This window comes from Rousettus aegyptiacus, unplaced genomic scaffold (genome assembly GCF_014176215.1).
Source record: "Rousettus aegyptiacus isolate mRouAeg1 unplaced genomic scaffold, mRouAeg1.p scaffold_m13_p_16, whole genome shotgun sequence".
NCBI classification, from domain to species: domain Eukaryota; kingdom Metazoa; phylum Chordata; class Mammalia; order Chiroptera; family Pteropodidae; genus Rousettus; species Rousettus aegyptiacus.
In genome coordinates, this window is record NW_023416291.1 from 27,007,262 (window position 1) to 27,031,775 (window position 24,514).

General features: G+C 40.4%; 1 protein-coding gene across 1 annotated transcript in view; it reads left to right on the plus strand.

Annotated features, from left to right (window-relative positions):
- Positions 1-24,514, plus strand: part of SH3RF1 (SH3 domain containing ring finger 1) — a 141,259-nt gene that overhangs the window by 111,218 nt on the left and 5,527 nt on the right. The window contains exons 7-11 of the mRNA XM_016148187.2: positions 5,256-5,398; positions 6,561-6,731; positions 9,131-9,378; positions 10,490-10,851; positions 19,082-19,434. Coding sequence (XP_016003673.2) covers positions 5,256-5,398; positions 6,561-6,731; positions 9,131-9,378; positions 10,490-10,851; positions 19,082-19,434 — 1,277 coding nt within the window. The remainder of the gene's footprint in view (positions 1-5,255; positions 5,399-6,560; positions 6,732-9,130; positions 9,379-10,489; positions 10,852-19,081; positions 19,435-24,514) is intronic.

A 24,514-nucleotide genomic window follows, 5' to 3' on the forward strand; every position in this document is an offset into this window, starting at 1 on the left:
AGACTATCACAGCAATAGTACGTAGCTTGGTAGGAAAGAAACCATGCTTCACGGTGTAGATATGTAGGTAGTAACTGGCATGACTAGACTTGAAAGTGAAAGTTATTTCTAGTACTTTTTTTATGAATTGAGACTTTTTAATCTTTTATGCAGAATGAAATTATGAGCATATTGTCTCATACATCTCACATGTGCAATTAAAATGTTAAATATCTAATATTAGAAGCAAAAGCAGTATCACAGCAAAAGTAATTCAGACATCAGACTATTAACAGTGGTGAGAGTTTTTTCTGACTAATTTTGTGGGGGCAGGAGGATGAAGATTTTAGTTTCATATTTTTTGCAGAAAGGAAGAAGAACTTTTAAAACAAGTGATTAATAATTCTTAGTCCTCTGGACCAGCTGAGGAGTTGTTAGCCAGTGGACAAAGGCCAAATATAGCCCATAACCAATTATAAACAGATTACATCCAAAAATGTATAACTGTAACTTAAAAAATTTTACACACACACACACAAACACACACACACCTGCGCGCACACAGTGTGTGTGTGTGCGTGTGTGCGCAGGTGTGTGTGTGTGTCTGTATGTATTTAAAGAAACAATTAAATGATGTCAGGTTTTCAGAATAGCCAATATGTAATTAGTTCATTGTAGCTAAAGGTGGAGGCTGAACAGGATTTACTGCTACAGACAGGGTCAGGGAAGGGATCTGGAAGGAGAAGGACGGGACTGCCAACCTGGGTAGTTCGAAAAGAAGTCGAGCCTTTGGAATAGGCAAGAGTTCTGAAAATCAGGATGAGGGGTAGGATATCACCAAACCTATCATAAGAAAAGGACTCTAGCATCTCAGAAACCGAGGCCTCTTGATCCATAGCCTGTTCTAACGGGGTAGAAGCATAGCATGTTTTCTCATTTGTGAAACACTGAGGATCAGTTATCCTCAGTCTGCAAAGCTAGGTACCAGCAATACGAAGATAGGTAAGACAGCCTCTGACTTCTGGGTGTCAGGAATCATAGCAGTAGCTTCCATTTATTGTGTTTCCTGTGCTCTAGGGAACTGAGACAGGCAGGTTCCCTAATCTGTTTTTAACCCATCTCACAGATAGGTATATTAAGGCATAGATACCTTATATAATTTATACAAAGTCAATTAACTAGTATAGTTATCTCTTCTAACACATCAACTATAGAACAGTAAATTTACAATTTGTGAGGGAAATTCCATTCCCAGAGAGATATTTACAAATTACCACATTCTTAATTACTTCTTCTCCTTTAGACATCGTCTAAGTATCTGTTTCTAACATTTTTAAAATATTCTTTAATTTTTTTTCTTTTTTTTCATAGCTATCCCCATTGCTGACTCACTTAATTCCAGTGAGCGTCCACTTGAGATGAAAGACTCTGATTTCCATATTTATCTTAATTTTGATACCTAAGTTATTTACCTAATACCTAAGTTATACCTAAGTATCAGCACTTTCATTTTGCTACTCGTTACATAAAAAATAAGGTGAAATACTCAAGTAACTGCACAAACATTGCCGTATGTCAGTGGTAATGCTGCTGAAGGTGATAACACTGTGGCCTGGAGGGAACATGATCATGCAGCAGCTTAAACTGTTCCCTCACTGGCCACTGTTCGTGCGTCTTAGTTTAGTACATGGTACAAAAAAAAAAAAAAAAAAAAAGACTATTTAGAGATAATGATGTATACTGAAAGTGAGTTGATTAGAAATCAGATGTTTAGAAAGAAGCAATGATGGAATTGAGGAATATTAAATGGTATTTGCCCAAAGATCTCAAAAATGCCCGAAGTCTATCCTGCCAGTTACTTTTCTATTTTGGGAAGTGTGTGAGGGAGATGCAAACAGAAGGGCCAGTTGCAAAGGAAATGAACCTTTTATTTTTGGTCGAACTTGGACCTAAAACTACAATGCAAAGTGCTTTTCTGATAAACTGGCCTACAGACCCTAGTCCCCCATCCTTAGCCAAATTCGGATCTAGCCGCTATCTGGGCAAAAGAAGAGAGCACCAGAGAGGAGGGGTTGCACACCCACACACTTGAACTTTTCACTCACAGTGCCCACTAGCAAATGTGGCCTGTCCGTGGGCTGGAATCCAGCCCACTCAGAAAGAGGGCACTTTTTTCCTGGTGCTCACTCTAACAAAGAAGGAAAATCGAGGACTGACCTAAAAGGCTAAGCCAGGAGAGGAATCTGCATTTTTCTGACTCCAAAGCCCAGGCTTCTAGAAAGTAAAACTTCCTCTTCTTTCAAGATCAGTGCGTCGGGACAACAGAACCTGGACGTGGTGAAATATGACCATTTCACAGTAGTAGATCAGTATGTCCTATTTTTAAGCCAGTTATTACTCAAAAATACTAATTCTTGTCTCAGACCATCACCAAATACTGGTACAAAGAAGGTCTGAATCTATAGAAGCACAAGCAGGAAGCTCATTTTTAGTGAATATCAGAATCACATCCATTTTTCTACGTCAATATTTTTGTGGCCTGGTCCATAGCTATAGACAATTTTACTTTGATAATATAGAGCAGTTGCATTTTCGTAAAGCTAAAACTACAAGTGAGGAGCACTTTTCAAGCTCCTATTGATTTAACAAGTAGTATTTAGTGAAAATGTTATTTAAATATGGTATTAGGTTCTGAACAATATTAAGTTCACAGAATACTGTTCAGCGAAATGCCACCTATGCTGCTAGCAGGCCCGTAGACGTTTTCTTGCTGCTGGTGGGGAGTGCTTCTTGGCCTCCAGTGCCTGGGCTGGCCCCAGCTGTGAAGTAATAGGCAGGTCTCCAGTCCGCTCTGGGTGAATGAAAGGTTGTGGTCTGCCCTGTAGAAGTTTCAGGTCTTGCAGGATGGCAAGCTGCCTGAAGCACAACACATAGTGGATTACCTTTTGAACTTCCACATCACCAGATTATTTCAGTTTAGGTTGTTTATAGAGCAACCCGCAGCACTTCCTAGTCTGTCACCGCTCTGGACTCACCAGAGCCCTATCATTTTACCAACCCCACAGGGCCAAGCAGCATCTAGGAATCTGATTTTAATCAGACTCTCTCTCTCTTGGTCTTGGTTTGTGTGCTTACTTACGTACCCACGAATACACATGCACACACACATGCATATTTCCCCAGACATAGGTAACCCAGCTCTGGGGAAAAAAAAATCTGTTCAATTTTATTAAGACCATCTATGTTCCATCCACAAAAAGAGAGAGATAATTGTATTTTCTCTCAAGCATGACCTTTGAGATCTTTCAGAATGTCCTCTTTTATGCCATATTTCAAATGCCTACTAATTTATTCTTTGTAATAGTAATGTGCATGAAACATTTGCTTACTACATTGTTTAACTGTGAGAGGTGACCCTTTTTTTAACATTTGTTAACAAAATACGACATGACACGTTTTATCAGGTCTATAGATGTCCTTGCCTTCTTCTTAGGACTAATTTAGTACAGCCTCTGGTTTAATAAGTTAAACTATAACTGACAATTTCCTTTCCTCTTGAAAATAGAATTCTACTTTGAGTGTAAAATGGAGCTTTTGGGTACTATCTTAAGTAATTTCTAGGAGTGATTATTGTTGGGCTCCTGTTGAGCATGTGCCGTTTGTCTTCTGCCTTTTTCACAGCCATGCTGTTTTGAGATTGGGTTTAGGAAGATTTAAATGGAAATCAGTTAAGTGGTAATTTTACAGTCTCTGTATATTATTCTATGTACAGTCTAGACTTGTTATCTCACCCGTCAAGCCGCTGGTGTGTTATTACCCATGAACTGCCCAGGTCACATTTGCCGACTGTTTTACCAAGGATTAGCTTCACTTTCCTCCACTTTGTCACTGGGTAGAGATGGAATGAGATAAGTGTTTGACCTTCTCCTTGTTAAAGGTTTTGAGGGCTCTGAGCCCAAGTACATGCAAATTCCAGAGCTGTAACAAATCTTAATTTTGCTGTGTTTTGTGTGGAGAAAGTAACATTCATGAAGCTCTAACTCTGTGAACTGACCTCTCTGCCTTGCCCAGGTTAGCACTCTGTAAGCAGCTCTGCACCTCATTTCTTTCTCCACTGACTCTTCTGCAACAGCTTCAGATACAGTATGGGAGAAATCCTTCTTGGAAGTCGCTTTAACAAAAAATTAAATATAATGTGTGAAGCAGTGGCAACATATGTCTACAAAATTTACAGTGTTTTCTCAGTTTATTATGCTTCTGGAATTATGTACATTAACAGGTAGCTGAAATCAATATTGATGAGATTTAAATTTTTATTCTAAAAAATAGAAAGAAAATGACTTATGAACTATGTTGAGAAGTCATTGGATTTGTCTTATCAATATGCCGATGCTTAGAAGCCATTTATGCTTTCCTAGGTGCATTCCTTAGTCTCATTTCTCCTTTGGTTTAGTTTTCACATATGGTGATTCAAAGATTTGGGGAGGACAAAGTGGGGGTTCAGGTGAGTCTTTGTATGCTTGTTCTCCCAAGAGTTTTAGTATACAGACCCTGAGGAATTATCTGGGGTTTATGGATCAGAAGGTAACAATTGCTCCATTGATTTTCAAAAGGCATGGAGTCCTGTAGGCAGAACCGCATTAATCTGTGACCATAAAGGAAACTGCAGCTTGTCACTGGTGTACTTGTTAAAGATTACCAGCCTTGATAGTACTAAATTTCAAAGGCTGGCATAATTAAGAAAAGAATAAGCAAAAGTAACAACAATAGCCCAGTGATTGTGGCTTACTGTTGTTTGGGCTTTTTGGAGACTAGGCATCAAAGGAAATTTTCTTCTGATGGCATGGTTTGAGATATAGTGCAGCTCAATTGTTTTGTTCTGTGTTGTTTTTAAGTTTCAAGTTGCAGAAACAATGACAAATTAATTCCTAGCAAGCAATGTGGCATTATAGCTGCCCCCTTGAAAGGCATTTGGATTCTTGTCCAATTCTATACTTAAAATTACATGCAATTGTTTCTTTTTTCTTTTCCTCCTTCCAAGTGTGATTACTTACCTGTTTGCTGAAAAAGGTTGCTGTGGCTTTAAGATCTTAAAGGAGAACAAGGTAGATTTTGTTTAAAGGAGGTTTTCATGCTAGGTAGCCTGCTGGTTCTGCTCTGTGTGGAATCTTTTTTTTTCATGGATTTCTGATTCCTTTTCCTTTCCACCTTACATAAAATATGTAAATAAATATGTTGTTATTTTTTTTCCTCCCTCTCTTTTCTTCTTATGCCAGACTATGAATCCTCCTCTTCCCCCACCCCCTCTCCTGGCCCCCACACTGCCAGGCGCTGCTGCTGCTGCTGGAATGGGACCCAGGCCCACAGCGGGACCCACGGACCAGATTGCACATTTACGGCCTCAGACTCGCCCCAGTGTGTAAGTGAGGGTATCATTTATTACTGCTTAAACGTTCGTTTCAAACTAAGCCCAAACAGCAGAGGTAAAGAAACACCTCTCTGATATGAGGTGGTGACAGGCTTATGGCTCACAGAAGTGGTTTGTGTTCTGCAAACTTCTACCCAGTCATGCATATAATTAGGAGACTGCTGAAACAAATAATGAGCTCTAATACATGAGCTCTCTGGGCAGCCATCCTGCTGAGTGGAGGCCTTCCACAGTGTAGGGAAACAGGGCTATTTGCTTCTTCACAATATTTTATGTGTATGGAACTACCTTTTGAGCCTTTTGTCTTCACTTTCGTTCCTTGCCTTAGGATGCTAAGGAATGCAAAGGTATTCCACCCAAATCAGGTCTAGTTGTAGTATGCACGTAGAAAGCTCTAAGTCCCCAGCGATAAGTATGCAGAAAAGTCTAATTACCTTGTTCAGAGTTTACTGATGGCAGAAACAGCTAGATTTTTCGGGATCCTGTATTTTATGAGTTTATACACGGAACAGCTTAGAGCCCTGGTAGAAACCGATGAGTATTGCCTGCCTGGTTTCCATATGTTGGTGGTGCGGCCACCTTGCATTATGGGGTTGTTTTGCGGTCTCTGTGATCTGGACTTCCTTTTCCCTTTGACTTTTTCAAACTCAGTATTTTTACTGGCTGAGCATTCAGAAACAGGTGCAGCCCAAGCCTCTCGGTTCAGCTTCTGTGTGGAAGGCAGCACGCTGTGCTTCCCAGTGGGATTTCATACCATATGTCCTCATTTGGGGCTCCTTCCCAAGTCTAACAAGTGCCGTTTGAAGAGCTCAATTTTCCCAGTGGGTACCTAATCCCCAACAACAAGTTAGGCGCTCTGGGAAGCTGCATTAATTCTTTCACGCCCTGCGAGTACCATTTGGTGGGATAGTCACCTTCACACAGAGGACCAAGGTGGCAGTTCTAAATCAAGAAGGCCTCTGCCTTTTAAATGTAGATGACAGAACCTCTTTCAGTGGACAATTATGAATGCTACTTGCAGGTTAAAGGATTATACTTTCTGTTTACATTTGTACAAAATGTTTAAGACTTTATACCAAGGAAGAGTTTTGCACATCTTGGGGTTTGCCTGTTTGTTACTCAGCCTAAACTCAAATAGTTTTTTCTATTCTAGGTATGTTGCTATATATCCATATACTCCCCGGAAAGAGGATGAGCTGGAGCTGAGAAAAGGGGAGATGTTTTTAGTGTTTGAACGTTGCCAGGATGGCTGGTTCAAAGGGACATCGATGCATACCAGCAAGATAGGGGTTTTCCCTGGCAATTATGTGGCACCAGTCACAAGGTATGACTTTGAATAAATAGTTTACTAACTTCTAAACAGAGAAGCTTTGTTCTTTCCATGGCTCTCAGCCTATCCAGATTCCTTCTCACATTATAATTGCCTGTTACAGAGCCAACATTAAAAAAATCCATATCTATGTTTGCTGAAATCCTCTTTAACTCTAAAATTTTTAGCTTACCTTCCACATGGATGTATGTGAAATTGTAAGTTTCTACAAGTAAATCTACTGGGTTTTAAGTTATTTGCTTTAAGTTACATGTAGAAGACTCAAGTAGAACATTTTCAATATTTTTCTGCTTGAAAAAAGCATAATGTTTAATATAGATAAAAGCTATATTATTAATACTTAGATGTTTCTATAATGTTTAGTACATGCTAGCCAGGCAGATTTCTAAATGTGTCGCACATATTAACTCTAAACCATTAAACAGCTCGTTGTAGTTGTCATTATCCCCACTTAATAGATGAGGAAGTAGGGGCACAAAGAGATTGAATAACTTTTCAGAGATGACACAGTGAAGAAGTGCTCAGAGCCATGTGGTCTGGCTCTGTATCCCAGTAGCTTGATTACCTCTAAATTCTGGCAATTAATTTCTATAATACAGTCAAATATAAGTTCCTTAAATATGACTTAGATCTTTTATCCTTCTCAACTGAAGGATAAAAATTCCCTGTTCCCTAAGGGAATTTCCAATGTCTGGATACATTTTTGATTGTCATTACGGAGGGTGGTGGGGTGGAGTAGGTTGCTATTGGCATCTAGTGCATAGAAGTCAAGGATGCTACTAAACATCCTACAGTTCATAGGACAGCCTCCCACAGAAAGGAATTATCTGGCCCCAAAAGGTCACTGAGGCTGAGAAACCTCGTTATAAGGAAATGGGAAGTAAGAGCTTTTAAATATACAAAATTTTCTTTATTTTATTTAGAGATAGATCGCCTTCTGGTAACTGAGGGAAGTAGTCTTGGAAACTGAATGAAATGACCTATAATGGCATCAACATTGAGGGAGCGTCGGTTTTGTCCACAGGGTTCTTAAATGGTCCAGGTTTAACTGTGTTAAATCATTCTTTAAACCATCCTGATTTTAAATGAATGGCTTAATGAACTGACATATTTGTCAGCTGTTGGCCTTGATTTATGGTTGGCCAGCAGCCTAATCAAATAAAAATCACTATTGTTGCAGATGGTGACAGGATGCTGGCTTTAATTTGACTTGCAGATTTGCAATCAATATAAACCTTATTTTCTATATATGTTAAAATCTACATTCAGAATCCAGAAGACAGTAGATAGACACTACCTGGTGGGGAAAAACAAGAAAACGAACTGCAAAAACGAGAGGAGTAAAATAAACCAAACAACAACAAAATATTAAGTTAATAAAGGAAAACATTTTCATAAGATTCAAAAACAGGTTGTCAAGAGTCTCTGAAGAGATGCTTCCTTACAGTAAATTTTTTGTTATTCATCATGGAAAATAATAAGAATATTTGAGTAAATGAAGTATTCTACTTTGTAGAAAGTTACTATGTATAGAATTGTTGTTTAAATGAATTTAGAATATAAAACAATATATTGCACAAAAATATACCAAACCTAATTTAGTTAAATTCAACCAGTAAGTATTTGTTTAGAGTTTACTGTACCACTATACCTGCAAATCCTGGAGAAATGGAAAAGAAGCATTTCATACTAGCTCTGTCTTTAAGGAACTTTTACTGAGTCAGGAGTACTTAATAATGAATTTACTAAAAAATAACACACCACATTTTTTAATCAAGGGCCATACAAGGAAGAAATCCACATGAAATAGAGTAGTCAAAGCCTTAAACTTGAACCTTAGGCAAGGCTTCTTGAAATGATGGGATTTCCTCTGGGTCTTGCCACATAAATGAGATTAAGGTAGGTCAAGAGAAGCCAGACAGGACATTCTGAGAGTGCTTATATATGTGTATGTGCACACGTGTGCATTACACAAGCACTTGTGTGATGCGGAGCTAGGGACAAGCAGGGAGAAGGGCAGAAAACATGAGCAAGGCTACAGAAATGTGATTGAAAGGTAAGAAACCTGGCTTTTTGGTAGATGTAGAAGGAAAATCCAGGGTGTTAAGTCAGTGGAGAGGTTTAGCTTTGGTATGGAGAGCTAATAGCAATAACTGTACATCCTTGAGCAGTATGAGGCATGATTTTCTGTGACTTAGCATACATTTCAAGACCTTTCTCTGCCTCAGGACCATTGTTACTTTGTATTTTCTATTCTTACGTTTATAAAAATAATTTCATTCATTTTTTTAAATGTTCTGTCATAAAGCCGAATCATTTTTCTTGCATTTAATTGTTTTGTCTTCCACTTTACTGATGGACTGAGCTTTCTGTCTGTTTTTCTGTCATGGCAGGGCGGTGACAGGTGCTTCCCAAGCTAAAGTCCCAGTATCTACAGCTGGTCAGACAAGTCGGGGGGTGACCATAATCAGTCCTTCCACTGCGGGAGGATCCGCCCAGAAGTTCCAAGGAAATGGTGTGGCTGGGGGTCCCAGCATTGTGCCCACAGCCGTGGTGTCAGCAGCTCACGTCCAGACAAGTCCTCAGGCTAAAGTCTTGTTGCAGATGACAGTCAACCAGGCCCGAAATGCCGCCAGGACAGGTAAGGAGGAAACCAGACAGGGAACGATCGGAAAAAGGGCTTGTCTGCCTAATATCAGATCTTTAATGGCAGATATTGAGAAAAACAATTGTAATATTAAAATAATGAATAACAGAAAGTAGAAGTAGGCACGGTCTAGTCAATGGCACTTTACATCTGCTTATTTTGGCTAAAATGGCCCTGCATGTTAATTCAGTCCTGATCTACAGATCGAAAGCCTGCAAGAAATTAGGCTGATCCTAAGAATGTCAACAGTACTTGAAACTATGACTTCTGTAGACAAGATTGTGTGATCTCAGATCTCACTGCTGTCAGTTGCGTGTCCGCTGCTAACTGGTATGCAGACGATTTTTTATGAATTTAGTCATAAGTCTGTTTTAGACCCAATAAATAGCTTTCTCCCTTCTATAGCATTGAAAACCTACCAAGAGTCTTGGATAATGGTGGGAGTAGACCTGTGACTTCTATCAGAAAAAAAAAAAAAAAAGAAAAGAAATTAATAAGAAAAGGGAAAATTATTTTTGAAGAGGACTGGGTGGAGGCCAGTGTAGTTTGACACTGTAGAGCAGGGGCCCCCAGCCCCCGAGCCATGGATGGGTACTGGCCTGTGACCTGTTAGGAACTGGGCAGCATAGCAGGAGGTGAGTGGCAGGTGAGTGACAAGCAAGAGAACCTTCATCTGTGTTTGCAGCTGCTCCCCAATGCTAATCACTGCCTCAGCTCCACCTCAGATTGTTAGGTGTTAGATTCTCATAGGAGCACTGGTCTCTGGTGCCAAAAAACGCTGGGACCCCTGCTGTGGAGTACCGTGAGAAACTGGCTCCGTGTCTCTAATTCCATGGGAAGGCCTTCTCTCTAACCGAACGGCCTCAGGGTCATAGCTGAGCTTCCAGGCACTCGACAGATTTAAGGGCTGAACTAGAAGGAACACAGTGTCTAGGGACCCAGCTAAGATTAAGTGCTTTTAAACCACCGTACATCCATTATTTATTGTAATAAATGTAATAGCAACCTATCATTATTGCCTGATGCAGTGAAATGACTCATGTTTTGGTGAGTAGCATTTATCGGAAAGTTGGATTTCACTCTGTTTCCTCTTGTCGTCTACTAGTTGCGGCACACAACCAAGAACGGCCTACAGCAGCGGTGACGCCCATCCAGGTGCAGAGCACCGTTGGCCCGGGCCCGGCAGCCGTGGGCCTGCCCCATCATCCCCTGGCCTCCTCACAGCCCCCGCCTCCAATGGCAGGCCCTGCTACCCATGTCACTGCCGTCAGTATGGGTCGGGCCAATGCCCCCCTGGCCTGTGCTGCAACTGCTTCGCTGGCATCTCCAAGCATCCCTCACACCACTCTGGAGACCGAGCCCAGTAGCCAGACAATGACCATTCTCTCTGGACTTCCCACCTCTCCCGAGAGCGCTTCATCCGCTTGTGGGAACAGTTCGGAAGCTAAGCCTGACAAGGATAGTAAAGTAAGACCAACATCCCGTGTCTCTGCTTATGTGGTGTCCCATCTTTTCTACTAGTGAAACGGCTCATCCAGCAGATGCCAGTCACTGTGTCAGGGGCTGGACTCGTGTTTCTCTGCATTTAAAGGCCCGCTCGTTGCTAGGCCTTGTGTTAGACTTTGGGAAGCTGCAGCACATAAGACATAGTCACTTCTCATTCTTTCATCATTTTGCTGTCCTTAATTCTTCCTCTTCAGTTTTATTTCTTGTTAACAGTCTGCCAAGAAAAAGAAAAAGAAAAAGAAAAAGAAAAAGAAAAATTTAACATACAAAGGAGTTGAAACTGTTGATCAGAAGTGTTATTTTTGGATTTATTTCTTCTGTGGCATATTTGGTTATAATCAGCATGAATAGTTTTTCTCTTGACTTGAAATGTAGGGGGAAATTGTTTTCTAAATCCATCGATCTTTTAAAACTCTCTCTGTTGGGCTGAATTTCAAAGAAAATATAAATGGAAAGCTGTGTTTGAAAGACCAGCCTGTGATTGGGTTTGGACGCAGGTGGTTGAAGGCAAGGGAAATAGATAATGATTAAATGTGAACAGAAAGAGAGAAGAGTAAGGACCAAGTCTGGATATTGTATTGTATTCATGACTTTTTCCTCAGCATTTCATGTATTTCTTCTTTTTAAAAGCTCAGTTCCGAGAAACTCTAGGGTAGTCATAAACTGTTAGCCACCTGGTGTCATCATAATGGATGCCGCTCTATTTAAATGGTTAGGTAAGCCCGTAAATGGTGGTTTATAAGGAAATAAACTTTATAGCCTACTAAAAAGTTAATATTTAATTGTTGGGTTAACATGAGTGTTTTTCAAAAAGATTGGTATCTCTTCAGCGTTTATAATTAACTACATTAAACTTACACTCAAGCTGACATGTTCAGCTTTGTCAATATCTTTAAAAGAATTATGGTTTTGATTTTAATGTTTGGAACAATGTGTCTCAGGGCCCTTGTCACTGAAGAAAGAATTCATTGAATCTCGGACGCTCGAAAGGGACCTGTGCTAGACAGAATTATGGCTCCCCAAGGTTGTTCACGTCCTGATCCCTGAAATTTGAGAATATGTTTCCTTACATAGCAAAAGGAATTTTACAGGTGTTATTAAATTAAAGATTTTGTGGTGAGGGGGTTATCCTGGATTATCAGGGTGGGATGAATATAATCACAAGGATCTTCTTGAAAGGGAGGCAGGAGGATCAGGGCCTGAGAAGATGGGACCTCAGAAGTGGAGATCGGTGTGATTTGAGGAAGGAGCCACAAACCGAGAAATGCAAGCAGCTTCTAGAATCTGGAAAATACAAAGAAGCGGAGTCTTCCCTAGGGCCTCCAGAAGGAATGCAGCCCTGCCGACATCTTGATTTTAGGACCTGACTTTCATCATGAAGTTTATGGTAATTTGTTATTGCAGCAACTAATACAGAACCTTGGAGATTATCCTGTCGAGTACCCATCCTTGACAAACACTGGCCTCTGTTTGGAAACCATATCGACCATGAGGGCCTTCGCTCCAGAGTGTCCCATGCCATTTTCTTTATTTCGATTTGCTATGCAGAAAGTGTTGATCTCCTTTCTGTATGATCCCTTGAAGTATTTCAGGTTTATCTTCTTTTTTTAGGGCTATACTCTTGAAGTTTTTTCCTCGTTCCTCACGTCACAAGTTAAAATTTTCTCTACCTAAATTTATTACCTTATTTAATGTTCCAGGTCCACTAAAGAGACTTTTCCTAGTTGATATAAATTTAATATTCCCATGATTAACATGTCAGTTAGCCCACTTTCCTCCATCCTGTCCACCAGGATACCATGGCAGAACTTAGTAAATGCCCACTCAGGTTCCAATGTCTTTTACATTCTCCAGCCAAACAATTCCCCAGTGGCCCGGTCATCTCAGCTGTTAGTGAATGTCAGCAAATGTCTCCTGGAGGAGCAGTCTCATTTCCTTTTCTGAGTAAACCTTTCATTTAATATACTGCTCTAGAATTTTCCAGACAGTCTTCAAAATGCATTGCAGTCTTCTTTTTGAAAATTATGACTATACATGCCCTTCTTTGGCCTACTGAGTTGACCTGATCCCAGCTTCACCAGGATCTGCCAAAGATTACTGGTCGCATTTCAGCTCTTCATTTTCTTTGCACACTGAGGTGAATTCAACCTGTCAAGAGTAGTCATTTGATCTCTAAATCCCAATCTCTTCACCCATTTCTCTCTTATTAAGGTTCATTCTTCCTTTCCAGTCTGAAGATCATCCTTCCCTTTCTTCATACCATCTAAGAACCATCATCTCTTCCAAACAGCAGGTCTATGTCTTTCTTGTTGTGGCTTCAAACATAACTTTAAAGCAGCCCACGCACACACACACACGCCCTTTTTTTTTTCTTGGTCTTTAGAATTTTTGCAATTTTAAGTTCATGTAGATCATGATAATGTTCTTTCTTATGAGCTCTTCTCTTGATCTTTTTGTAGAAGTCTTTTTAAAAAAATTGAGCCCATTAGGCTGCTCCCTGGAGGATCACATCAGTGCCTTTGTATGCCTCTACATTTCATCTGCTGGGATAAATTAGCAATTGTATATTATAGTTGGAATTTCATTCTGGAGAGCCCTCCCAGTCCTCTTGAAGTATCTTTCCTTTTGAGTTTCAGGTCATGCATATATTTTTTTGAACTTAAAATCAGTTCTTTTAAACTTTAGAGTTCAAATCTAACTATAGCCAACCTGTCTTTGGGTGCTTGCTTCCAAGTTCTCAATATTTCTGCTTTGCCAGCTGAACCTCTCCATCCCCGACTTGGTCTCTTCCTTTCCCCCCCATTGATCAGAATTAGATCCAGAGTTGCAGTTTGCTCATGTTTCTGTGAGATTAAATGATCGGCAAGGCAAGGAAAAAGTGTATCAGAGATTCTAGTTTTATTTGAGACTTCCAGCAAATACCTAGGTATTTGACCATTCCCTTGTTACTTTTGTCTTCTTTCATCATTATGTGAACTGCGTCATTCATGCACTTAAGCTCTCAAGGCAGTGCAGGGCGTGTCCCCCAAACGATAGCTTGTTGATTGTTCTTTTCTTGTAACCAGAATGCACCACAGAGGTGTGTACAGAGGACTATTGCAGCCCCTCGCCTGACTAGGCTAGTCCTTTTGAACAATATTTTACTTGGAAGTCTTCTCTCACAAAGTCTGAGAACTCTGTTTTTGTCTCTGATTTAAAATCTCTAGCTAATTTTGTCTGGTAACCGCATTCTGTGGTTTGATAAATAGGCATCTGAAACTCTGTAATATAATTCCCAAACGTCATCTCAGTTATTTCTTGGTTGAAATCTTGGGCCTTTCTGCAATTGCTATTCTTTCTGCAAGATCCCTGATGGTTCTATAGTTACCGGTTTAACAGCTTTATCTGGACATTTTTCTAACTTCATATTCAATTTAAAGTCTTCATTGTTTGCTCAGCTAGTCTCCAGGCAAATATGTTTTTCAATCCTTATGAGATACTCGTGTATATGCATATATATTTTTATTGTTTCTTATTTAAAAAAATTATGCACTCTTATTTAGAAGTTAGGGAAAATCTAAACATCTGAACAAAACCTAAGTATTATCTAAGATTTCAAAGGAAATCGTTAATATTATGGTGCATGTGTGCTTTTTTTTCCTTTATATACCAAAATATAATAAATATTAGTTTAGTATAGTAAGCTTTCTTCACAAAATAAAATCTTTTTTTTAACACCAGTTATGTAGCTGGCTGTTCTTATATTCTCTCAGTTGTGTTAAAATAAGACTTTATTTGATCAGATATCTATTAAAATCAGGCAGTACTAATCCGGAAGTGGTTAAGAGTGCTCTACCCACAGGAACTAGAGGCAAAACTTTTATAGAGCAGACAGGAAGCAATGCAAGGAAATTATTTGATTGGCTATAGCTTGAGTAATTGCCTTATTTGGGAAAGATTCATTAGTTGTTTGTGATTGGTCGTCCTTAGGTTTTGATTCCTTAACCTTGAAGCATTTATAGGTTTAGGTTTTCCTTTGCTAATGTAGGTTGCTAAGGCATTAGAACCACTTCAGTCTAATGGCCTCTAATTATACTTCTACTCAACAGTTTTAACCCCTCACATCAGAAAAAGAGGAGAAACCACCCCTGATCTCCCCCTTACCCCATTCCCTAACCCTAGCTTCATAGTCTCTGAAGATGCCTTCCAAGTCCCCTGATGTTATTCATTCCCGTGCAAATCAGCAGGAGTAGGTGTTGGCCGTCCCACTCTCTGCCGTAAGCCGGATACGTTCCTGAAAGATAACAGTCCTACAGAGGTCAACATGCAGTGCCTCGACCCCCACCTCAAATTCCTAATGACTCTATCCCTTAAGGAGCCAGCCACAGCTTTTCTTCAATCAATCCACTAATGTTTGAGGACTTTTGCTATTATTCTTAGTTTTCTTAAGCACAGGGTCCACCTGGGTTTTAAATGCCCATTTTCTTCTATTCTGAACACTTGTCTTGAAAGTCCCTAGTGATCACTTTCTTTGCTCACATGATTTTCCTTTGTCCCAGTTCTTTATTTTGCTGTCAGAAACCAAGATGGTCTGTGGGCTTTGCTGTTTCATTTTCTTAAGGAGAAGCCCACCCTCCCTCTTAAGTGGTTGGAGTCACCACTCTTCCTGCCCCTGCCGGCAGCCGGGATCCAGACCGGGTCTGGACAGTGCAGATGTACACAGAGTTCAGCTCAGAGTGACCTTTGTGGTCACCAGCCTTTAGGTACATGTCTCTGCTCTTCTCATTCCACGGTGTAGGTGTGCTTTTAGAGATGATGCCTGTGCCGAACTCACAGAAGAGTCGGGGCTTGGTTCAAATCTCACTTTCACCCCTTACTAGCAGTGTAATTTTAGGCAAGTTTAGAGAAGTTTAGGCAATGACAATAATATCAATGCCTATCTCATCAGGTGGATGTGAAGAATAAATGTGAAAATCCTTGGAAAAGCATTTAATAAGATTCTTGAATCCAGTGGTGTTTAACTATCTCTAGAATTGCACATAGCCTTTCCCTCTCTCCACACACTTCCTTAGAAAAGCCTTTCCTGGCCCCCCTCCCTCCCCAGGCCCCCGCCCAAGCAGACAGCAACCCCTGGTCATTTTCTCTCCCCTTCCCGAGCTTTATTTTTCTGCAGAACACCTGTTTTACAGCCACGTTGGTATCTCTGCTGGAGAATGTGAACTGCTTGTTGTCTCGCTCACCGTTATATTCTCGTAGCCTAGCATGTTGGTGGTTCATGTAGAATACTCAATAAATATTTGTTGGAAAAATCAATGATTATTATTAGACAATCATATGAATTAAGTTTTTGATATTCCTTACCTAAGAGCAGCAGCCGATTATTGGGAGTCTTACTGTGTAGATTTTCGATGGCCAGTGGCCTAGAATACTATCTTTTGCTGCTTTCTCTTTATATCTGAGGGCAAGGAGACAAATAAAGAGGAAGATTTAGTGGGTAGAATGTAATTAATTATAAGTAAGATATATGTAAAAATTTCTCTTTCTGGTTATCTGGTAATTATTTTCTGACCCAAATAGTTCTTTTTTTTTTTTTAATCTGAAATGCAGTTTTAAGTCATCAGATCTTCCGAAGAGAAAATTATGATGACAAAAACATTATTTCATCTAGGAGTAATTCCTTGGTAAACCCACAGGAGAGTAATTATTAAGGTTTATGTTAAAAGATATAGCTCTTTTCATGCATTCTAACATTACATTTAAAAAATTGCTTTGCTGAAGTGCAGTCTTTATTAATTCTTCTATAGTTTTCATTTCTGCTGTTGGATTTTGAAAAAACAAAGGTGCCCTTAGATGATAATTGTCTGAGTTTGCAAAATTATCTCTCAAGTGGCAAATGGTTCTGCTAACGTAGAAAATATCAGAATGTGATGCTAAAAGCACAGCTCCTTGGAATTAGGGCAGCATCTTCTCTGTTTAATACCCCCAGCCCCTACCCCCAACCCTGCAACAGCACTAATCCTCTGCCTTCTGCTCCGTGGGTAGTCCGCAGCGGCTGATGATGATAACACATCCCATAGAAGTCATTAAAGCAATCTATATTTAATGCGTTTAATCATTTTAGATGAACCAAGTCATCTTTCTTCTTAATCACTTTATAGGCTGTTCCCTGAGCGCCATTCAGTTAAGTGATATTTTTCTGAGTGCCCAGACTGAGCTTTTAAGAAACATCTTTAGCTGTGGCTTGCTGAGATTGTAATTTATCAATGGACTTGATGTTCTCAGTAGATCTGTGGGGGTCTAGGGATTAGAGATGCTTTCTTACATCATGGCAGGGGAAGTTGTGGCTGGCTGCTGCTTTAGATGCGTAAGCTGTTGAGCATTACTCTTTCCCAGCTCATTTTTCAGCCCTCTAGACCTCAGGCTGCCTTGAAGAAATGTGGCAGCAGCCTTGGCAGATGGTTCCTCAGACCACTTCATTAGTTATTGTGGAGAGGGAAGTCTATCACCACTGGATTTAAGAATCCGGAATATCCTCTCTGACTTGTTTAGCACCAGGATGAACTAAGTGTTCTTCCTTCCTCCCTCCTGTGCCATCCTGTGCCAGCCTGAGCCTCTCAGCTCAGTAGGTGCAGCACTCTGCCCTAGGCACTGGGTGTGATACAGAGACGTATGAGGTGCAGGCACTGCACTCAAGCACGTAGTCCATCTTTCTAGGGTCATTTATTGGAACGCATATGATAACCTCTTGGAAAATGTGAAGTTAAGTAAATGAAGCAAAAGCTAATAAGGTGAGTCGAGGCCAGGCCTTAAAGAGAAATGCGACAGAATTCTCCTCAGGCCGCGGTGGGAAGCAGAGCGGTGTGCAGCCAGTCATTGATGGGCTTTGCTCATCTGCAGCCGGCGTTGAGCGTGTACAGAAATGACAGGACTTCCAGCTGTCTCGCTCCTCCCTCTGTTTCTAACCCATGGGTTAACACTTGCTGTGAGCCGCATTAGGTAAATGGGGCCTGTGGTGCAGTCTCCCCAGATGCCTCTTCATCGTCTGATAAATGATACTTTTGTCTCTTTTTCTGCCATTCTCTCTCTAATGGAACTGTGTTATTATGGAATCAGACTCTTTTCCCCGAGGGACTTTTACCGAGTACGAAGTAACTCATATTCCCAAGAAAAATTCCTCTGTGTTTTATCTCCTTGTGGGCCTCTCATAATTCTGTTTTTCTATTAGTGGACCTTAATAATTCCAATTTGCCTGTAGAATTTTCTATAGAATTGTTTCTCTATGAAATATTTTATTTCTAAGTCATGTTTCCCTTCAGAGGACTTTATAATGTGGTTGACATCTTAGTAAAACAATTGAAAATGATGATCGATATCTGTGCTTGCTCATCAGAAAGAACACTGACCCTTAGGATTTGGGAATGAAGGAGAGCTAGCTCTAGATCTAGTTCTCCTAGAAGAGCAAAGAATCAAAATGTCAAAAAAAAAGACAAAGGTTTAAGGGCTGGTTTTTGTGGCGCGATATTGCTGGGGAAAATTCTTATTTCTGCGTTTTCTTGCAAAAAGAGACATAAAAATAGTTTTGATTATACTGAAGCTTTCTCTAAAATTTTGTAGGGTTATTTTTGGCTTTCTAAATAAGGAGGTACTTGTACAATAGAAATGGTTTGAATTCTGTTATTTTTGGCCTGTTAAATTTCATAAAGGTGACAGATGAGAAGTAAGTGGTTTAGACCTTAACTCTGATCAAGATATTACTACCTGCAAGAAGACAGGTCTGTGGACGGAGAGTAAAGTGCTCTTATGTTTAATTCAGCATACATGAACTACAGATAGGATAGGCAAAGTTGATGAAATTAAATCCATAATCTCAGATTTCCATTTTGTCCTAAAGTGTCTACTTCTGCCGCAAGCTTGAGATGTGAATTGGTGAGTTTTTCGTTGTACATCTTTTTTATCTGCTTACTCTGCCTCAGAAGAAGATAGTAAGGAACAATGGAATATACAAAACAAGCAAAAACATTCAGGCAGAAAGAAGAAAGAAGCAAAAAGTTGGGTTAATAGCATACAGAAATTGGTAGGTAGAGCACAGATAACTAAATGTCCACAAAAAAATTAAAGGGTCAAATAAAAAATTGCAACTATAGCACCCTATAAATTGCAACAGTAACAATACCGTCGGTCTCCAACTAATTTCCTTTTTTTTTTTTTCTAGAAAGAAAAAAAGGGTTTGTTGAAATTTATTTCTGGCGCCTCCACCAAACGTAAGCCCAGAGTATCCCCTCCAGCTTCCCCCACCCTGGAAGTGGAGCTGGGTAGCGGGGAGATGCCGCTGCAAGGAGCAGTGGGTCCCGAGCTGCCGCTAGGGGGCGCCCACAGCAGGGCCGGCTCCTGCCCCGCCGAAGGGGACAACCCCGCCACGTCACTGGCCAAGTCTCTGATCCTGGATGCAATTCGTCGCAAGACTAGCTCCCTGGACTCCGCTGTTCCCATAGCGCCACCTCCTCGTCAGCCCTGCTCCTCCCTGGGCCCCGTCATGAATGAGTCTAGGCCTGTTGTTTGTGAAAGGTAAGTTAGTTGCTTTTCCAAGAGAAAACTAAGAAATGTATGGCAGGGTTTATGCTGGAATATTTATTCTGACATTTAAGATATTTCTCTACATCCCCCTAAGTTTTTCTTTTTTAACTGAATCTGTAATAATAAACAAGTACTGACTTTCTTTTACCACTTGCTGTAACCTTGTCTAGTCTCTGCTTTTTTTCCCTCTTACATGGGTTAGGCCTCCAGCCTTCTTTTCATGTGCTTTCTCCAGACAACCACTGCAGAATAGTATCCGGATGAAATTCGTCAGTCACCGGAAACTCGTTCACATCTACCTCTTCTCCTTGCTTCTCTTCCATCACCAGCAGTCGCTCCCCTGTTTGGTCCTTTGCCTTTTTTACTAGTACCTGCTACTTGTCAAGCTCCCAGAGAATCCTGCACTAAGAGGATTCTCTTTTGATTCTTCCCGAGTCAGAAGAGTGTGGTTCAGTTTCAGAGACCTGTCTCCCCTCCTGACCCAGTGACCTGGTTCAGTTACACTCAGAACAATGAGCCCCAGTTTTAGTGATTCCGGCTTTGAATAACATTACAAATGTCAGCAGTTCTGTTTGACACAGTCGCTGGGGTTCTAGGAGTGCGCTAGGAAAGGAAATGCATTTAATAACACAAATATCTACAGGACTTGATGAATCGAAAATGAAGCACTGTTTGTTCCCCAGGAACACATCTTGAAGTATACCAAAAACAGTGCACTGTTTTCAGATAATGCATAAATGTTTAAACATTTGTTTCGAAAAGTGTCATCTGTTTTATTATTTCTATGAGCTTTATTTCCTCTGAACCTGTATTTCATAAATGAAGCAAATTTCTAATTTGTGGAAGTGTAGCATTAGGTAGCATTTCCTGTGTTACTGGTTTGAAATCTTACTAAAAAGTGTTATACTTTAAAGTAGCTTAAAGTCACCTTAACCCGATATTTCATCAAAATCTCTCAGTCCTTCATTTATATAATTTTTTTGAGCATAGTGTTTTTACCTCAAAATAAACTGGAAAATAATAAACTTCAAGTAACCTGTGTGTATTAAGTACAAAGTACACAATTTATTATACATTTTTTAATGAGGCGAAATAATTTTTGTCCTAAAATTCTTATAAAATCAGTTTTGAAATGAGACATTACCCCAAAAAGCGTGCTTTCCCCACATATAAAATCACTCTCTGTCCCCTCGTCCATTGTGCTCTTTGTAAAGCTTTGAAATTTGGTCTTGAATTCACATAATCCTTTATTCTGAGTGCCAGTCTTTTTCTTGCCATGTTAGCCTGCTTTCCAGGGATAGACCCCTTCTGTCCCTGGAGTTGGTCCAGTGACTTGTTTACTCTCTTTTGGTCACACAGGCTCCTCCTCTCCCCACCCCGAGGCATTGATCTGCAGTTTTTCCTTCGTGCCCTGAATGCTCTCCTCTTTTCCCTGTCATTTGTGGTGTTTGCGTTCCCGTTCTGAGTGCTCATTCACTTTGCCCAGACTCTCCCTAGGCGCTGGCGGGGGCACTGCTGCCTCCCGCCCCATTGTGCATTCTTTTTCAGTTGCCAGATGTCCGCCAGCTCCGCGGCTCCTGCGTCCCAGCCCCTTCCTCTTAGAGAAGCTCATTTCTAACAGCAGGCCCCTGCTGTTCAGTGCGTCTGAAAAGGAGAACAGACAGGTGATGGCGGTTCAGGGAGCACAGAGTGCACATCAAATAAGGAACACGGAGACTTTAATGACGGGACAGATGGACCCGGGCACTCTGGCATTCTCTGGAAGGTTTTTCATATAACCATTTCTGTTTTTACAAGTAGGAAAGAGGTCTTTGGAGAAGATTTGTGCCCAAGTTTATATTTTTATAATCCACATGTTCAATGGAAGATTAAGTATAATAGCCAGCCTGACCAACTTTTCACAGCCCCTTTGCCTTCATACACTGATGGTGATGGTATTCATTTAACAAGGAGTCTTACATCGGCCTGGCTTTAAAAACAATAGGAAAAATTTGTGGAAGCAAGTAGTATAGGAAAACAGCCTTTACGCACTGAGAAGTTTTTTTTTTAATTAATAGAAACATACCAGGTATTTCATTTAGAGATTACCTGTTTTGATATTTCAAAAATTTCAACACAATGAAAAGTACTTAATGCTAAAAAAATGAAGGAATGATTAACTTTCTTATCAGTATGACTTAGAAAGCATCTCAGGTTCTTGAATTCCTTGATTCACAATCTAAATGTCAACAGCTCCTGCCTTGGCGAAGTGTAGAAGCCTGGGGTTCTTTTGGTAGGATTTTTACTGATAGAATTTCCTAGAACTGTTTTTCACTGTATAGTGTTAGTATAGTATGAGATAGGATTCATCTACAGATTATGAAAGCAAGCATAAATTTTTTCTCAAACCATGACCCTGTTCCATAAATCTGAAGTACAGAATGGGACTAGGGCAGCCAATGCTGCCAGTGGAGAGAAACCAAGACTTAAGCAATCTCACAATAAGGAAGGATGAATGCTGAGGTGTGTTGACAGGTCTTGGTGTCAATTCTTTGAGGAACAAAAAGATTCTTTTATGTTTGTTGAAGACACTGAAGAAAACAAGCAAGAAATAATGCTATATCCTGGAGGTAGAAAATGTATGATTAACAATAGCATTAAGAATAGAACAAATATTTTGGGCTTCATTTTAGAGGGATTGAGAAAAAATAATCAGAAAGTTGCAAACAAAATAGAAATAAAATATTTCAGAAGGGATGGCAAATAAAAGAAAATATGACAGATTTTTTTTTTTTTTTGTCTTCTAAAAAAATACAGATATAGAGCTTAAGGAGACACAGCAAGTCATCTCTATCTGTGTATATTTTTAAGTTTAGGAATTAAATTGATAACCACATACTTCTAAACCCATCTCCTAAATTAGAAAAGAACCTATGATCTTTGATCAGGGATTAAGCTAGAACACTTGGAAACATACGAATTGGATAGAGAGATTCAGAGAAAGGCAGTCGGCTTAACCAGCATGATTGATATTTGAGTCAGTGACAATGTTCCCACTGGGTGTAGCCATGGACATAATTTACTTGGACTTAAAGCAAGCTGCAAAGTGAGTTAGTATGGTTTTGCCAGTGAAATACTTAATTGGATATTAGATTGTTGCAGCAACTGGCAGAAAGCAGTAAATGGTTAGCCACCCAGACCGGAGCGATGGGCAGGGTGCCTCCCAGAGCCACAGGGGTTCCAGTTTGGGCAGTACCAGGTGAGATTAGAAATGAAAATGTATGAACTGCAGAGAATGCAAAAGAGGCCAGAAAATAAAGGAAATAGAAAAAAGTGCAAGTGCCCATTTAGATGGAAGCCAGACACCATAGGCCAAACCAGGAAGACTGACATTAGGGTGTCATGGAACTTCTTTCTGTAGCAAACCTCTGTTTCTCTAATTACACCCTGGTAGATAACACCAAAAACTGAGTTAGGGTCCAGCAGCCACCAAGAGGCAGAGGCCCATTCAAGGCCAAGTCTGTGAGCCACACTGTAACCCCCACCCCCACCCCCCACTTCCTCACGGGTGCTCTGTGCAAAGGGACCAAGAGAGGCTTTCCAACAGCCGGGTTGCTGCTCAGCTTTGGATGTTTTCTTTTTTTGTTTTCCTCTAATCTTTCCATTATTTTTATTCACTCACTGATTCATTCACTTATTTTTAAAATTGTAGTAAAATATATATCACATTTTTTCTAGTGTAAATTCAGTGCCTTTAAGGACATTCACATTGTTGTATAACGATGCGTGTTGTTGTATGAGTTATGTTGTATAACTGTCACCATTGCCCGTTCCTAAAATGTTTCCATCACCTCAAACTGAAACTGCATCCGGCAAACAGGAACTCCCCATTCCTCCCTCCCCACCCCCATCTCCCACCCCTGACCCCGCACAACCACCGTTCTCTTTTCTGCCTCTATGAGTCTGACCACTCTGTGAACACGTGAAATTGTGTAATTTTATCCTTTTGTGTATGGCCTTATTTCACTTAGTATAATGTTTTCAGGGTTCATGTAATTTTTGTCAGAATTTTATTCTTTTTAAGCCTTGTACGTTTTTTAAAATAGTTTTACTACACAACTAGGCCTTTTCTTCTTTGTCATTCAGTATGCTTGTTTAGGGTCATCGTGTGTGCTATACTAAATGGTGTGAGGCTTGTACTTGAATTACCATCATCTCACCCCTCAAGCAGCCGACAGTCTAGTAGAATAAGTGAGACAGGGATGCAGATGGCAATAATGCAGTGTAGATTAGGCTGAGTGCCATAAAAATATGCATGAGGCCTCTGGGATCTTGTCAAGCATGAAATGACTTCCAGTCATTGAGGCCGCAGATTTCACAGGGAAAATAGGAGCAAGGCTTTGCGAGGCATCGATTGGGCACCACTGGGCAGACAGGTCGTTAGGGGGAGTTCCTGGTGGAAGGAAGCACAGGAACCAAGGTGTAGAGTGGGGAAAGTTAGGGGACACATTCAGGTGTGGAGAATTTGGTGTATTCATGGAGACAATAGTAACTATAGCTGTAAGGCCAGGCTAAGACCAAATCATTGAGGGCTTTCTATACCCTGCTGAGAGTTAAGCTTAACTCGCAGACATTGATAAGCTGTTAACAGTTTTATAGCTAGCTATAACTACTGTTACCAGTTAAGAAAATTAATTAATATGTCAGTGTAGAATGGAATGGAGACAGGAAGAGATTTGAGGCAGGGGGGTTATTTAAACAGGTAGATTATTTTAGTAGGTAGAAGATAATGAGTTGTCCACCAATAATGGTGGCAATGACAAGGAAGAGGAATGGGTGGGGTGCAGATTTTGTGGGTGGGTCAGCAGGTCCCTTGAAGGTCATGGGCGAGTGATCATTGGAGGTCATTGACTCCTGAGGCTCAGAACTTCCCAAAAGCCCTATTCAAATAAAGACAAGCATAATTTGAGTGAGGCAGAGAGTGGAGCAGCAGATGTGAAGGGCCTCATTAACAGCTGCATCTTACATCTGCTTGTTGGTCTGGAAACATTCTACTTGGCAGAGCCTTTCCATGCCTGAGATAGTTGGCCAG